The sequence below is a fragment of the Lissotriton vulgaris genome, chromosome 3_1 (genome assembly GCF_964263255.1).
Source record: "Lissotriton vulgaris chromosome 3_1, aLisVul1.2, whole genome shotgun sequence".
Lineage (NCBI taxonomy): Eukaryota > Metazoa > Chordata > Amphibia > Caudata > Salamandridae > Lissotriton > Lissotriton vulgaris.
In genome coordinates, this window is record NC_141689.1 from 233,230,724 (window position 1) to 233,247,891 (window position 17,168).

At 44.5% G+C, this 17,168-nt stretch overlaps 1 protein-coding gene across 1 annotated transcript in view; it reads right to left on the reverse strand.

Moving 5' to 3' along the window:
* EPG5 (ectopic P-granules 5 autophagy tethering factor) overlaps nt 1-17,168 on the reverse strand; it is a 682,187-nt gene that overhangs the window by 270,534 nt on the left and 394,485 nt on the right. The window contains exon 28 of the mRNA XM_086960335.1: nt 1,452-1,594. Within this exon, the coding sequence (XP_086816461.1) occupies nt 1,452-1,594 (143 nt within the window). The remainder of the gene's footprint in view (nt 1-1,451; nt 1,595-17,168) is intronic.

A 17,168-nucleotide genomic window follows, 5' to 3' on the forward strand; every position in this document is an offset into this window, starting at 1 on the left:
CAGTGTATCCTCTATGTCTCATGCGATCTAAACTCAACTTACTACATGTAGCAAATTGTTCTGGAGTGCTGCAAATATATATATACATCTCAAATCCTGTAGGTTCGGCCCAATCATTGTGAAATCAGCGCCGAACTGACCAGTGCCGCAGCTCAAACGTGAAAGCCTGTTTATTCACTCACATCACAAATCTTAACGCATTTCAGAGCTTCACGCTCCTTGCTCACAGGTTAGGTTTACCAGCTGCCCTTTCTTCATTTAAAGGAACACCCACAAGTGTGCCGTGTGCATCACAGACACAGACAACAAACTATTGTTTGTTTACATTTGGTCAATACCCGAGTTCCTTCTCACAGGAGATAAACATCCACTTAGTACACTGGGTCTAAATGAAGCCTGCAGGTTAAACACCTTGACTCTTTTAGTAATTAGGTAGGCAATGACATATTGAAGAGGATAGAGGATACTAAAACTTGCTTACATGTAAGCAGGTAGACTCTTGAGGCCTCAAGAATGCATTGCACTTTCAGTAAACAATCAACACATTTTGACAACAAAAACACAGAATGGACCTTAATAAATAATTCCATTTGCATTATCTTGGCTTTACCAGGAAAGGAGGAGGGTTGATCTTGAATTTGATAAAGATATTTGTGATTGAGAACTATTATAACAAACGTATTTCCCGGAATGGAATCTTCATTAATGGTCAACCACACTAGAAAAGAACAGCAAGCTAATCCCTCTGATGGGTGCATTGTAGTGAAGGAGGGTGGCTAGGAGGTGTGCAGAAGGTAGAAATGGCAGAGAAATGTAAATGGACAGGTACACAGAGACATGAAATGTAATTGAACACACAGTACTGCAACTGCTCAAAATCCTTACTAATTTGCAGTTGAATGTGTAGATGATCTAAAATGGCTGACTTTTGTGAAGAAAAAAGTCCTAAATATCGGAAACAAATCCTAGTACTAATTGAATTCCTTGGTATCAGAAATAAAACCTGCTACAGTGTGTTTAGGTAAGAACATAGTAGGGCTTCTGTTAAAATAAAGGGGAGATTATGCTGACTATTACCAACATTGTAGCTTCAGCAACTAACAAAATATAAACTTCAGACAATGCTGACTTGCTTCACCTGTGTTTAGGATAGGCAGAGGAAAGCTGGCATTTACTATGGGAATGGAGGAGGTTGCACTTATCACGTGATACAGAATTCCACGAAGGGGAGATCCGTGGCATGAGAGCTGGTTGTGGATTTTAGAATCTTAACATGGGGGAACAATACAGAAAAACAAAAAAATAGTAATATACTCAAACACATTGTTAACCTGTCAATTATTCAGTGCAAATGTTAAATTTCCACTAAATTCAGGTTAGCAGGGCACGAGTGGTCACCCGGTAAATCACAAAATTGATGCTTTATTGAAGCAATGACTGTAAACACTTACGTTATAAAGTTTTCCATGTGTACAGCTGTTTCCACAACTTGTAGTGGGGGAGGTTTTGCAGCTTCCCCTTGCAGCTGATTTACTTCTCGGTCTAGATTGTTCAACTGTTGATGTGTCGTTTCATTCATGTGCATGCCTTCAAACTAAGGAAGAAACCAACATAAGGCAAAATAACTTGATTAGGCCAATACTTAAGAGAACACGTTTTTTCTGAAGAAATATTCTACCTTTCCACAGATTACTCATCTTTTCAGATATAGTCATGCATCAAACTAAATCCCGAATATTTTTACAATCCAAAAGTTTGTACATGCTGGCACCTGTTTTGGCCCTACAGACACAACAGCATCATGACTCCTGAAAGCAGTAGCTTGTAATCATAAAGATTCAGGCTAATTTTCAAGGTCGACAGAGGCTAAGCAACAAAACAGGGGTCTGGTGATGAATCTGCATACATTGGCAAATGTTTAGAAAGGTAACTAACTTGGAGCCTGATTTAGTCCCAGATTATAAATTAGGCAGAATTCCATGTGGAGATTTCCAGCAGTCTGGAATCTCCACTTGAAACTCAAGGTATTATGACCTAGGCCCACTGGAACTGGAAATAAATGTGCATATGTGGAATTACGATATGGAATTCCCTATTCAGAGGAGTTTAATGCTCAGATGTACCACCTACCTGGTGGAGTCCCTACAGGGCCAGGGTGGAGTCGGCTGTGCTGGGAGGTTTGCTGCAATCTAAGTCTCGTGCAGTTTTACCAGCTGGAATTACTATTCACTAAATCCAGGCCCATTATTCGCCACACCTGGGAAAACTGGGCTAGATGGAGCAGAATTCCATATGATATACGCCTGACTTGTATTCAGGGCTTTAAGGTAGGTTCGAGTAGATAAAAATCCTTTAATTTCTGGAGGAAATGCAAATATAAAGACGAGAATCAAATAATGGCATTTCCATTCCTGCATCATGGAAACATAAACTGGAGCCTTTTCAGTTACTCTAAACTCTAAATGAGGCGTTTAAGGTCCAAACTCTCGATCCAGTCTCAATCCTTCTGAAGGATACTTTTATCCTGCATATTCCTCATCACGTTAAAGACAATTTATTCAAGGGATGCTAAAAGTAACAAAATACGGTTTACTTTTTTCAACCTATTCTCAACTCTTTTTGATGAAAGTAAGGACTTCAACGGTGTTGCTTCCAAGGATGTATTCTTAAATTGCAGGCCCTGTCGCTGAAAGCAAAATCTCAAAGAGAAATCCAGCTTGGCTGCCTGCTTATTTATTGAAACAGTGGATTATTTTTCTCATAAACTTGGCCTATGCTCAAAGTCAAGATTCTGCTAATGGCCCCGCATCTGATGGATCTTCACGCAGTTTGTGGGCACACCTGAGGTCAATAGAGGAATGTCCAAAGTGTCCACCAACAACCTACCAGACCCTCCCATTAAGAGCAGAGAAGGATTAAGATTTCTCTGGGGGATCAGCACTGAGAAAGATTAACTCCAGGGAGGTGTCAAAACCACTTTACGTTTTCCAGCCAGCAAACATATGAGTATTTACTTGATTTTATAACTTTTTTACAAATATTTCATATGAAGCAAGCCTATCTCCAAGGTCATCTAATGCTGCAGCGGCATTTCAAAAATGAGTTTCAGCACATATAACAGTATTAGGAAAGATTTTAGTAATGTAAATGTATATAACATTACACATATTTAAAGTCTAAGCCAATCAGAGATAAAAATTATTTTCACAGAAACAGACAATTTTGATGAAGTTGGGATTAAGACACATGTTTCCAAGATGGATGATAAGCAACTGAGCCACTAATCCAAATCTCAACCTCAGAGAATGACAGTCAACTGGAAGTAAAAGATTGCTCCCCTGAGATGCTAACAATGAGACACGTATGCACACACATATGTTGAACGAGCATATGAGACTCTTGTAACTCTCAGCCCAGTATCTGCAAACAGGTAGCCTGTCACAGAAAACGACCCTTCAGGGATTGGTACTGATCTGGTATAGGTCTTATAATGTGAGCAGGCATTGATAGTGTAGGTACGTGCTACTTACCGAAAGGCTGTTTCTGCACTGCATTATACCTTAAGGTAAAAGTGTGTGCCGTCGCACAGTTTTGCCACACTTAGGCCTACAAATATCAGTGCAATATATATGTTACGGTTTACATGCACACCAGGAGACGTAAAATATTGTAACAGTATACTGCAATGTATGTAATCAAAATCAATCAAATTTGTGTTTAAAAATGATTTTTATTCGTGCACACCAGGTGCATATCCACTGTCTCTTTTGTGATAACTATACTCCCTATGGCGCTCCAAGAATTATCATATTTCCCTGGCTCAGCCATAATCAGATTCTAGGCCTGTGTTCCCCTTACTGGGCCAAGATAATTACTGTGCTGGGTAGCAGGAGGCTCAACAGGCCTCCCCCACACAACAAAGTCATTAACAGTGCTTAGCGAAAGGAAGGGGTGGGGAGGAAATCTGCATCTCTTCACATTGCCTTGCCTGGGTAATACAAGCCTGACAGAAACAAAAGAGGAGCGCCAGAACTATGGGGCCTACATGCATTAGCACATAACTTTTGAAAAAAGAGCTTCCCGAATTGCCAAGCAGTGCCTGCAAGCGTAAGGCTTCTTTCCCATCTATTAAACTGCACTCCATGTTCTAATGTCAGGAGCATGCATACATGAAGATTCCTACTAAACACATGGATCTCCGTTTCCTACACTGTAAAGTTTGCAGCTTTGGTGTTGCTTTTTTTAAAACTTAAAAGCATTCCAGATAATTCAACATTAAATAATATTTGTGACCATTTTATGAATTGTACCCAGGTTTCATAAAAGTACATCAAGTAATTTTGGGTTCTGGGCGTGGCCAAGATGGCGGCCGCGGCGGCCGCACCTTAAGGAGCTCTGCGACGTCCCGCATGATCGGCTACATTTATCCTACCCCTACTGCTTGTTTCGACCCGACAATTACCCCTTGAGTTCCGGAGACGAACCGGAGTCACTTCGGTACATCCGGGCGTAGACAAAGGCCGATCTTTGCTGCAGCAGCTGGTCTGCCCGACAGCGGCCTACTGGCGTTCCTGATCCCTGGCCCCGCGTGAGCCAATGTCTGAGGCGATTCCAGAGTTCGGGTGGAGTCCGGCTTGCACTGCCAAGAAGTTGAGATGGGGTTTTCGCCCCCACGTTCAGACCATCACACACGCTATGGGGCTGCCAGCTAGTGTTGGAGGGATTCAGCACAAAAACAGAACTATGCGCAGGATTATAGGACCTTGGAGTATGGGGACAGAGTCATCTCACCACCTTAGTACCAATGAGCCCAAGATCGCCTAGCTTTAGTGTCTCACTTGCTGTCCTACTAGCTATAGTGTCTCACTTGCTGTCCAGAGAAGCAATTGATTACACACCAGAACAAGACACACACTTTAGCTCGCACTCTTGTACATCCACAATAAGATCTGACAGAGTCACGAAATAGATTAAAATATTTATTTTAACTAACTTGTCTAACGGTGGAGCCTACCCTCCCGCCCCTTGCAAAAAAGCAGTATTATTATATATTAGAAGATCTCTGGGCTTTGTCAGCAGACCCCATACATCAGCCTGTAGATGGTAGATCTAGATCACAGGTGCTGTTTCACTCTTCTCCCTGGAAAGTTCCCTCTCCAAGTGTGTCTTACCTAATTTGTGTACCCCACTAAGAAGCAAAGTACGTTCTCCAAACAACAGCTGCATCAGTAGGTTTTCTCTAAGGTCTAAGGTCTGGCCAGAACAAAATAACAAGGGTCATTGTTGTTCGACCTTGCACATAATGTTCAGTTTAGCAATGAGGGGGAGCGAAGGGCTTTTTAAGGTCCAACATACATGCCCAAAGACTAATATAACAAACACAGTATGAAGTTCCTAACGAAAAAAGCAGGCGGAGGTCAGATTAAACAGGGGGGAAGATGTACCCTGATGTGCAAAGGAATGTAAGAACAGGAGAAAGGGATTCCTCCTTTGCAGAAAATGACCCTCACACACCCAACGAGCGGGTGTCTTGCTTCATCATCGGGCCTGCTCCTACTCGGGTCGGCTGTGCAATAACCGATCAGGCGCCCTTTACGGGGCCTACTTTGCGGAGATCTTTCTTCAAGCCGTTGGGTGCAGTGCGTATGAGGGCCCTTAGTGTAAATGTGAGTGTAGGTGATAAGGTGTTGCGTGGGCTAAAACAGGGAACAGTGGTCCACTCAGAACAATTCTAATGAGATGTGGCCACTGCCCTGGTTAAAAACAAAAGACGCACCCTCCTACTTTAAGGTGTGTGGGGATGTGTGCTGTTGAAATAGGTCGACATGTTTCTTGCCTTAAATCAAGTGATGGCAATTTCTCAGGACCAATAATGAATTGATCTACCTACACTTTTTGGTAGTGGTCATGACCCCATTGAGGTGAATGTGTGACCACCTGTACAGCACCCTAAAAAGTGGCACTAGTAGGTCTAACTCAGCCCAACTGGAGTTGAGAGCATGTGGCAACCAGTGCTGGAGGAGGCAGACACTAAGAATGTAGTGTCGGTTTCGCCAAACAAGGATCGTTTGTATCCTACCCCGGTGCAGTGTAAAATTAGAGATTCTGAAGTTAGATAGGAAAGGGGGGATTGGGCCTTCCAGACCTACATCTTTATTATCTTGCTGCTCTTCTTTAACATGCGCGCTATGGTGTGCAGAAGACTCTAATGTAGAGAAGGACCTCTTGGCGGGCTGGGAACAAGAGAACAGTCTACCGGAGTGTCTCATGATGGGATCTCGGACCCCTCTGGATTATTCCTTTGTAGTTCGCCAGGTCGCGGGGTTCTCAGAACGAGCAGTCACGCTGATGCTGCAGAAAATGCTATATGCATGAACGCTGCCATTGCAATATTTATGTAGTTTTTGCTATATACGATCTGTGATGCGCCAAGACGCCTTCGGGCAATCGCGCGCTTTATAAATGGATAAATCAAATCATTAAATCATGATGTACTTGACAGAGTGGTTCGAGGGGGGTGACTCATTGATGGAATCTTTGTCTCGTTTGCCGATCCAAAGTTTCCAGGTCCACTTTTTGCAATATGAAAAATCTCTTGGCACAGCACGTGAGCTCCTTCCCCGAGGAGCCTATGGAGTCCAACACCTTGTTGCCGATTCTCGGCCCAGGCACCTTCAGTGGCTTTATTTCTCGTCTATACAGAGCACTTAAAGTTGATCGTAGGTGGTCAACAGAGCTGCCGATACCCCTCCCTGACAGTGAATGGAAGTGAGCATTCGCACAGTTCCAGGAAGTGGCCAGCAATGCTTGTTTCAAACTCATACAATTTCATTAACTACACCGCACATACTTGACCCCCTTCAGATTAGCACGGTTCAACACAATGCCCTCCCCGGGGTGCCCCGTTGTGGAGTCGAGCTGGCGACGTTTACCCATATGACAGGGCACTGCCCTCTGCTCCAGCCCTACAGGTTGGGAGTGTTGGAAATACTTTGAGAGACTACTGGCCTTCAGATCGAGGTAACAATCAAGCATGGTCCCCAAGGTAATGACCAGAATTCAATATAAACTTCGAACTTGGCGCTGGTGCTGGCTAGGCACCGCATTGCGATTCATTGGACGCAGCCCGCGCCCCTGGACTGCCCAAATGGACAGGAGAAAGGCGTGAAAGTGGAGTAGCGACCTCTGCAGATAGCTTGCACAGACGGGAAGGCCGCCTGAGACCTAGAGACATCGAGAATGCTGCTAGAGAATTTGCAGACTCTCAGCCGGCGGGTGGGGTTGCAACACTCTCTCACAGACTGGGACCCCTGACACATGGGCTGTGGGCACTGACGGGCGCCCCTACCGGACGCCACCAGATGACCTGGGCGGTTAGGTGTGGGCGCCTGACTGGTCTCAGAAGGGGAAGAGGTTTATAGTTGTACTTTGACGGTGGTCACCTCTGTGGCCTGTAACACCACCCAGCTACATACTACGGGAGGTTCATTGAGGGAAGGCCTTGGTACCTTGTTACCGAGTACATTATGGATCCATTCAGAGGGGGAGATGGGATGGACATAGATCTAGGACTATGTCGGTACCGGTTGCTAAAGGATGTAATAGAGCTACTGCTCTGACAATTTCTGCCAAGTTTTTAATGGTTAGGTATTTCTTTGATCATTGAATCACTGTTACTTGTTCACCTTAACAGAGATATCCAGCGCTTTTAGCATCTTGGTTGCCCCACGTCAGCAACTTGAAGTATGCACCGTGTGTATTCTGTATGTGATCGTACTGTATATTGCTGCTCTATTTGTCCCAAAATAAAAACAAAAATTTAAAAAAATAGTTTTTGGGATCCTAGTCAAGATTTGATGTTCTGATATATGTATTTCATCAAGTTTACTATTCATTGGGATTACTTTTCAATAGAATTAACAGAAAATATTATGTGCATCTGATGGAGCAAGGATTCGCACGTAAAGCGACTTGCTCACATTCAAGAACCTCGCCTAATCTATAATGTCATTAATCAACGTGTTTGTCATTAATATTGCACTTTCACACTACACGCGGGTGTCCCAGAGATGCTTGCCTATGTGTCTATTAATCCTAATGAGGCTTGCATACTAAAGAATCGCTGCTTCGCAGAAACCTAGTCTGCGCATGCGTCGGTCATACCCATGTGATGTGACGCACTCGCAGTTATGGAGGGATTTTTCGCTCATGCGCATTACTGCTAATATGGCCGCTTTGTCTTTAACATGCTCTCCGCTTGCTACTGCTGCTTTTGCCTAGCTGTCTATTTCTGCCTAAAAACCTAATGCTATAGATATTATAAAGTAAGGGATGTAGTGTAGCTATTCATGGTGTACAGTGTATTCATTTTTTCTGTGTTTCTAATTTGTTTTCGCTTACTTTTCATGTACCGCGTATCTGTGGGCCTGGGAGTGGGGAGCCGCTCCATCTTTGAAACCCATGTCACCCTAATCACGTGATGAGGGAAAACTCGAACCGCGCAGAAGCAAAACCAAGCCAGCTGGCTTCTGAAGCTGAGATGCGCCTGGGAAAGTCACCCTTGCACCAGGAGAAGATTTCAGCTGTACCTAAAAATGTTACAATCGTATATACTTTATGTGTGTCCTATTGTTTTACACCTTCCACATGCCATGGGAACAGGAATGTAAGGAGTGGGTACGAAAAATGAATATTAATTATGGGAACACAGAATTTTAGGTGGTGACAATGACCTAACCACCTCTCCTGACCAATCCTAAGTTGGGGATCCTGTCACTTGCAACATTTGTGGGTGGTCTAGGGACCCGAAATTCGTATAACTAGCCTAGTTTTAGCTAGAGAAATTGTCCGACTTGTCCGAGTAGCTGACCTGTCACCGACCCTACGAACTCCATAGGTGATTGATACAGAGAGCTGCGGAGCACTCTGTCCGTAATTTCCACAAACTCCAAGGGGTGGAATAGTCTTAAGTGCTGGCGAAGCACTTTGCTGGGAGATTCGAGAACCCAATCGGGGTTACTGGCAGATTCCGTGCAGAGAGGGAGTAGCGCAGGCGTTGCATCCGAAGCTGCAGGTGTTGGTCGTACCTTTGGTGAGCCCAGTCCTGATTCAAATCCTGAGGGGTATCCTGTCCTGACTGTCCATGAGCTGTACCTGCTCGCCTACTGGCATCCTAAGTCCTTGAGGGTCCTTGTCCCAGCCTTTTCCCAAACTGACCCGTGGCCAGGGTTAGTCCTCATTCCTGTCCTAGGTAAATATAAATTTGTGGGTGTCCGTCTATCTATTCTCTTATCTTTTCCTTTTAATAAAGCATCCTTGCCCATGGTATTTTCTCTGTCATCTCCATTAGACTTACATGCAAAACTGTTTATTAGCTATGTTCCATTTTTCCCCCTACCTGTAGGATATTATTGAAACTGTTTACTTAATTAGTGTGATCTAATTTTACTTGTGTTTAGAATCTATGCTTAAATTAGCAGTTAGACTAAGATCAGTGAATCACTGGTAGGACTTTAGCAGTTCACTGACTAATGTGTTTTAAACTCAACTACCTTAGTATAAGCCTGAAAACTGAATAGCATGTTCCCTGTTACCCTTACCCAGTAGTTTTCCACTCGCACTCAATGGTGCTTGCTCTCATTCACAGTTACATTGTAGTAATAATCATGATTATTGATATTCTAATCTGTATTAGTTTTATCCTCATGGCATTCTGATTTGAAACTTACTATATAAAATCTTTAAACCCCTTCAGGTGTCTGTGATCATTATAAAAGGTATAAAGTGCTATTAAATGTAAAAAGTATTTTGGTTATCCTTATCTCCTGTCCACTGCTAGCTCCTGATCTGTCAGGAAAATAGGTACCTGTGGTAGGTCAGGTATCCTGGTAAAGTGGTAAGAAAAACACATAGAATTACTGATGGTGGTGTGTAAACTCGCCCGATTCACAAAATATTGTCATAAACACGTCATGGGCCCAAGTGCGTGAAATCTGGTGAAATAAAGAGTCGAGCGACCTGCGCGCTTTATCAGTAATTTTCTGGTAGCAGAGATATGGTTAGGACTAGTTAAGATAGGTAGATAAGATAGTTTCTGTTGAACCGTGAAAAATAAAATGTGCTGCTAAAATTTATTGCTGCTAAAATAAGTTTTCAATTATTGCATTTAAATGTTATAAAGGTTTTTGAAATAAGATTTATGAATTGCTGCTATATTATTGCATGTAATTAACATAATTGTCCGTGATTGTTTCATGTTGTGGGAATCCCCGGGGAAATAAAATAGCAAGTGGTGAGTAGAATCCACTTGGCTGTGAGCTCACTGGCTGGGAGGGAGATTAGTGCATGGTTAGGCAGAACTGGAAGCACTAATTTGGATTTTCCTGAATGAATTATTGAATAAATGATAGCTACGAGTCCATTTTTGAAACTCCTGTAGTGATATTACCTAGTAAGGGTCGCAGGCGGAAGGAGTAATAGGTTCTTCGGAGCATGAGTGTTAAGCAAAGGAGTCCGCTGGTGAAAGTTTGACTTAGTATATATCCCGGAAAGAAGTGGATGAGTCAAAGAAGTAGCAGGTTCTCTAATGCTTGTGTGAAGGGATAGGCAGAAGGTTCTATCCGTAGTGAATGAAAAGTAGACAGAAGTGGTTTACTTGTAGTGAGAGAAAAACTTTCTTTCTTTTTAAAACCCTCGAGCACAGTGGCGAATGTTATACGTTGTTAACTAAATCAAGCACTTGCACTTTAGGAAAAAGTCAAAGTTTCCGTTACCTTGTGAAGGAGGAGGTCAGTCGCAAAGCTGCACTGACGTCACTCCGTGCCGCGCTGGTATTGGTTGAGACAGCGGGTGTGTAGCGGAGCTGGAATTGTGAAGGAGGGGTGAGTGCCGAAGCGTGAGACCGCGTTTTGCGAAAAGGCCGCGCACCCATTGGTCAAGAGTCTTTGCAACCTTTGTGCTGATTGGTTGCTGTAAACTGAAAGACGCGCTAGCATTGGAAACACCTTAGTAAACAAAATTAATCAATCCGAGCTTGAAGATAGTTTGGAGAGGTGTATGTGGTATCCTGAATTCTTACCTAATCCGAAAAATCTAGGTTTTCATAAGGAACAGATGCTAAGAGGTAGACCTTACAATATGTACGGAGGAAAGAGAAAATTGTCATTTGCCGAAAAGGTTAAGAATTATTTCAAGAAAGACAAGCCCATTAGAACTAGAGAGGGTGTAATCATTCCACCACCTAATACTCCTGCATCATTTATGATGTTTGACAAAGGGTATCATACCTGTGTATGGTTGGAAAATTGGGTAAAGTATACTGAAGATGACGGAGTCCTAGCATTTCCCCTTGATGGTACCTTTAATGGTAGAATCCTGTTTAACTTGAGGACCCGAATGAATGAACTACACCCTAGAACCAGATTAGCGCAATATGAAGCTTTAGAGGAATGGGAGATTGAGGGTCTAGAGCAAGACAGGCCCCGGATGGATAAGGGAATAAGCAAATGGTACCCAAAATTGCAGCGGGAAACAAAAGAGAAAAAGATGAAACAATGGATAGAGAATATGATGGTTGAGGGACTATTTCCAATGTTTGGGGTAACTGAACAAGGGGAAGGAAAGAGGGCAGAGAAAACCCGACATTTAATGGCTATGGGGGACTCGGAGGATGAATACATGGAGGATTTATTAATGAAAAATCCACCTCCTTATGCTGAGGAGTCTGGGCCTCTAAGTTCGAAAAATCCATTTTTCCGACATCCTAGAAGTAGAAGGGCCAGTGAGACAGATGTAGCTGTTACTGGTAGCAAACCCAGTGATAATGACGGATTGTGCAGACCTGGCACAGCGGTCCCAAATTATCGACCCTTTGGTGATGACAGACCAAGTTTGGCAATCCCAACTGCCCCGAGTATATACCCTCCATTAGTACCCCAAGTAATGCATGACAACTCTATGGAAAGGGTTTTACATGAACGAGAAAAGGAAGCATTGATAAAACAGCGAAATGAACTTATTCAAACTATAGCGCAGATAAATCCCAGTCCTGAAGCTTTGACAATTCCAGTTACTATTGGTCCAGTTGTTCCCCTTTATGGGGATGGACAGGCTAGTCCAAGAACTCCAGTTATTACGCCAATCGTAGCACCGCCTAGAAAAGAGCCGCTCATAGTTGATGATCAGATAAGCGAATGTGAGTCTGTGATATCCCTGATGGATCTGCCCATAAGGGAGCCTGGAACCAGTGAACCACGGTCGCGAAACCAGACTAAGGCAAAGGAGGTCCTGATAGAAACAGCTTCAGGTACCCGGAGCGCCACAGTAGTGACTCGGAAGAAATAGAGCGATGGTCCCGAGAGATAGAAAAAGAAACCCCTCAGCCGAAACCACTAGATATATACAAGCTAGGAGTAGAGCTGGAAGAACTGATGGCTGGAAACGTGGGATTAGACAGGTTAAATACCTTCGACGAGGAAGAATTGCTGTTCCTATGTAAAAGCCTTACCCGGAACACTAGAGTGTTCCATGAAAAATTAATGGACACAGCCACGAATATGGGAATAGATGTTAGTCGATCCAAAGTATTACAGAAACCCTACAGAGCAGAATTTTCAGACAAAGATTTAGAAAACATGAATGTGTCAGGAAAGAAGATACAGATAAAAGAATTGCTGAACATCCTGCAGAAATGGGGAGATCTAGACAAATGGAAAGCAAGGTGGGCAATGAAAAAGGAAGACAGTAAGGTAAAACCAAAGACTTCTGAATATGTTCTGAAGGAAGTAGGCAAGGCAGAAAATCTGTATCCCATTAGAGAAGTACCGGGAGGGGAAATATGTACATGTCCCATGGTCCCGACAGGATATTGTGTCTTTTACCAATGACTTCCCAAAATGAAGAGAGAAACCGGTAGAGTGGTATAGGCAGGTTGAGCGATTCGTGAAGGTTCAAAAATGTCTCCTGAAGGACCTGGATGGGTTCTTTGACATTGTAGTTCCTGTAGACTTATGGACAGAATGTAAAATTGCAGTTGATTGGCCCAGTGATGAATATGAGAGAGACTCCAAAACCGGAGCTCCTTCACCTGACGTAATGAGGAAGTATGATAAAGTCATACAATACCTAAAAGAGAAAGTGCCAGCAAAAGAAACTTATTGGACCCGAATAGATAGAACTACTCAAAACTGTGATGAAACAGTGCACTCCTATTATGAACGATTACTGCAGGTATTCAAAACCTACAGTGAAATTGATAATATTGAAATGAAGGATATGACCCATTTCATTTATCGATTTGTGTTGGGGTTGAGACCTGAAATATCCCAGTGGATCAGAGATAATAAAATCTGTTGGCAGGGCAAACCCATAGAGGAGGTCCTCAAGTACGCAAAGTACTGTGAGGATGAGCTGGAGAACAAAAGGAAAGCCCTGAAGGAGAAGGTTATGTGGGCACAAGTAAAATTGGCTGAACAACAAGAGAAACAGTTAAGTAAAATGAATAATAATATTCAAAACACTACTTCTGGGGGAGGAGGGAAGCCCCGAGTAAAAATGAGTAAAGAAGAGGCCAAAAAGAAATTTCCCTGCCACGGGTGCGGTCAGATAGGGCACTGGAGAGACGAGTGTCCACATTTGCAGGCTGGTAATGCCCCCATAAATGGTTTAAATCCACAGGTGCAGAAAGAGGGGCCACGAAAGAACCAGCAACAGGTAAAACAGCATCCGCTGCCTCGAGCTCCTAGACCTAACTATAAGAACCAGGCTTAGCAAAATGAGGGGGTCGAGGTATGGGAAGTCAAGTCAAGTCAAGTAATTTATATAGCGCGCTACATACCCGGAGGGTCTCAAGGCGCTTGACGAGGGGTGGGGGATTACAAGTCGAAAATCCAAGTTTTAAGTTGCTTTCTGAATGCAAAGTGGTTCTGAGTGAGACGAAGGTGAATGGGAAGTGAGTTCCAGGTTTTAGCCGCCGAGAAGGATCTTACTCCCATGGTGGTTTTGTTGATGCGGGGTACAGCAGCAATGGCTTGGTTGGAAGAGCGTAGCTGGCGGGAGGGGGTGTAGAAGGAAAGTCGTGTGTTGAGGCATTCAGGTCCAAGTTCGTAAAGTGCTTTGTGTGCGTGGGTTAGGAGGCGGAATGTTATCCTCTTATTGACGGGGAGCCAGTGGAGGTTTTTCAGGTGACCTGAAATGTGGTCATTACGCGGGATGTATAGTATGAGTCTGGCTGATGCGTTCTGGATGCGTTGGAGTTTTTTCTGAAGTTTTGCGGTGGTACCGGCGTATAGGGTGTTTCCGTAGTCCAGGCGGCTTGTAACCAGAGCGTGGGTGACCGTTTTTCTAGTTTCGGTGGGGATCCAACTAAATGTTTTTTTGAGCATGCGAAGAATGTTGAAGCAGGATGATGAGACGGCGTTGACTTGTCTGGTCATCGAGAGTGAGGAGTCCAGGATGACGCCCAGGTTCCGTGCGTGGTCCGTCGGGATGGGTGCTTTTCCATGGGCCTCTGGCCACCAAGAGTCGTCCCAGGCGGAGGGGGAGGTGCCTAAGATAAGGACTTCTGTTTTGTCTGAATTCAGTTTCAGACGGCTGTGTTTCATCCACTCGGCTACTTCTTTCATTCCTTCATGAAGGTTGGTTTTGGCGGTGTTAGGGTCTTTGGTGAGTGAGAGGATCAGTTGAGTGTCATCAGCGTAGGAGATGATGTTGAGGTTGTGATGGCGTGCGATGGCCGCGAGGGGGCTCATGTATACGTTGAAGAGGGTGGGGCTGAGTGAAGATCCTTGTGGCACGCCGCAAATGACTTCAGTGGCCTCTGACTTGAATGGTGGGAGGCGGACTCTCTGAGTTCTGCCGGCAAGGAACGAGGTGATCCATTCCAGTGCATTTCCTTGGATTCCGATGTTGCTGAGGCGTTGTAACAGGGTGCTATGGCAGACTGTGTCGAAGGCTGCGGAGTGGTCGAGGAGGATGAGGGCGACTGTGTCTCCATTGTCCAGTAGAGTTCGAATGTCGTCTGTTGCAGCGATGAGTGCGGTCTCAGTGCAGTGTTTGGCTCGGAATCCGGACTGTGAGGAGTCGAGGGATTTGTTGGTTTCGAGGAAGGCGGCGAGCTGGTTGTTAACAGCTTTCTCGATGACTTTGGCCGGGAATGGAAGGAGCGAGATGGGGCGGTAGTTTTTCAGTTCGGTGGGGTCAGCTGTAGGTTTTTTCAGAAGGGCGCTGAGTTCGGCGTGTTTCCAGCTTTCCGGGAAGGTGGCAGAGTTGAGTGAGCAGTTGATGACGTCTCGGAGGTGTGGTGCTATGATGGAGTCTGCTTTGTTGAAGATGTGGTGAGGGCATGGGTCTGTTGGGGATCCTGAGTGGATAGAATTCATCAGGCGGATGGTGTCCTCAGTGGAGATTGGGTTCCAGTCATTAAGGATGTTCAAGGGGGGTGAAGGTACGGCAGGAGGTTGGGTGGGTTGGTCTCCGGGTTGGTTGTCGAAGCTGTTGTGGATGTCAGCGATTTTGTTGTGGAAGAACGAGGCTAGGGAGTCGCAGAGAGCTTGAGAGGGAGTGATGTCGTTGGAGTTGGCAGCGGGGTTGGTAAACTCTTTGATGATGTTGAATAATTCCTTGCTGTTGTGGGCGCTGTTGTCAAGTCGGTCTTTGAAAGCGGCTTTCTTGGCAGTCCGGATCAGTTGGTGGTGTATGCGGGTGGCGTTTTTAAAGGCTTCCCTGGTGCTGGTGTTTGGGTCTTTTTTCCAGGCCTTCTCAAGGGAGCGACAGAGTTTCTTGGATTTCTTAAGATCATCGTTGAACCAGGGGGCGTTTTTGCTGCCTAGTTTGATTTGACGTTTTTTCAAAGGTGCTAGGTTGTCGGCGCTGTTGGTTAGCCAATGAGTGAGGTTAATGGCTGCTTGGTTGGGGTTCGAAGAATGGGTAGGGGGATTTTGTAGAAGCGATGAGGAGATCTGGTCGATGGTGATTTTATTCCAATTTCTTCGCAGAGTAGGTTGAGGATGGTTGTGGGATGTGGTCTTTTTGTAGACAAAGTGAACGCAGCTGTGGTCCGTCCAATGGAGAGTTGTGGTGTGACTGAAGGAGATATGTTTGCTGGAAGTGAAGATAGGGTTGAGTGTGTGACCTGCGTAGTGAGTGGGGGTATTACCAAGTTGTTTTAGTCCGAGGTTGTCCAGAAGGGTGGTGGTGTTGCTGTCGTTGCTCTTTTCCAGGTGAAAATTGAGGTCTCCCAATAGAATGTAGTTCTCGGAGGGGAGGACGTGTGGGGTGATAAAATCAGTGATGTCTTCACAGAATTGTGCACGGGGTCCTGGTGGCCTGTAGAGGAGGGTGCCTCTGAGTGTGGTCTTGGGGTCGGTGTGGATTTGGAAGTGATGAAAGAAATGCAGCAACTTTGCAATTCCTGTTAAATGATACATTCCTCTGTGATGAACAATACTGACGGGGCCTGAGGGGGGAGGACAAGGAGTGCGTGCTTGGTGCCTCCTTACCGGTAGACCAGACAGGGCCATACATTGAAGGAAAGGTTGAAGGAAATGATGTCACCTTTCTTTTGGACACTGGTGCTACCCGTTCTACTGTGAGAACAGTGGACGTTCCAAAGCTACCCCTCTCGGGAGAAGCCATCCAAGTAGTGGGTGTGTCAAATCAGATAATAAGTACTCCAGTAACTGAACCAATGGAGATTTCTATAGGGAACTTCAAAGAAATGCACAGATTTGTTGTCTGTGACTCTAGTCCAGTGAATCTACTGGGACGTGATTTGTTGTGTAAAATTAACTGTACCATCTTTTGCACACCAAAAGGCGTCGAAATTCAGACTCCAGATGAAGATGGATTGTACAAACTGATGTTTCTAAGGCCCGATACAGAAATTAAGACACTGACAATACAGGACTTACCTGAAGAGCTCCAACAAAAAGTGATACCCGATGTGTGGGATTTCACTGGGAAAGATGTGGGATTAATGGCAAATGTAGACCCAGTTAAAATAGCCATTAAGACAAATGCTGTTTACCCGAAAACCCGACAGTATAAAATGAGTGCAGAAGTGAAAGCTGGAGTTGCTATTGAAGTAAAAAGGTTGCTAGAGTCAAACATAATACAGGAAGTAATGAGCAGTCCTTGTAATTCACCCATAATTTGAATTAAAAAGCCTAGTG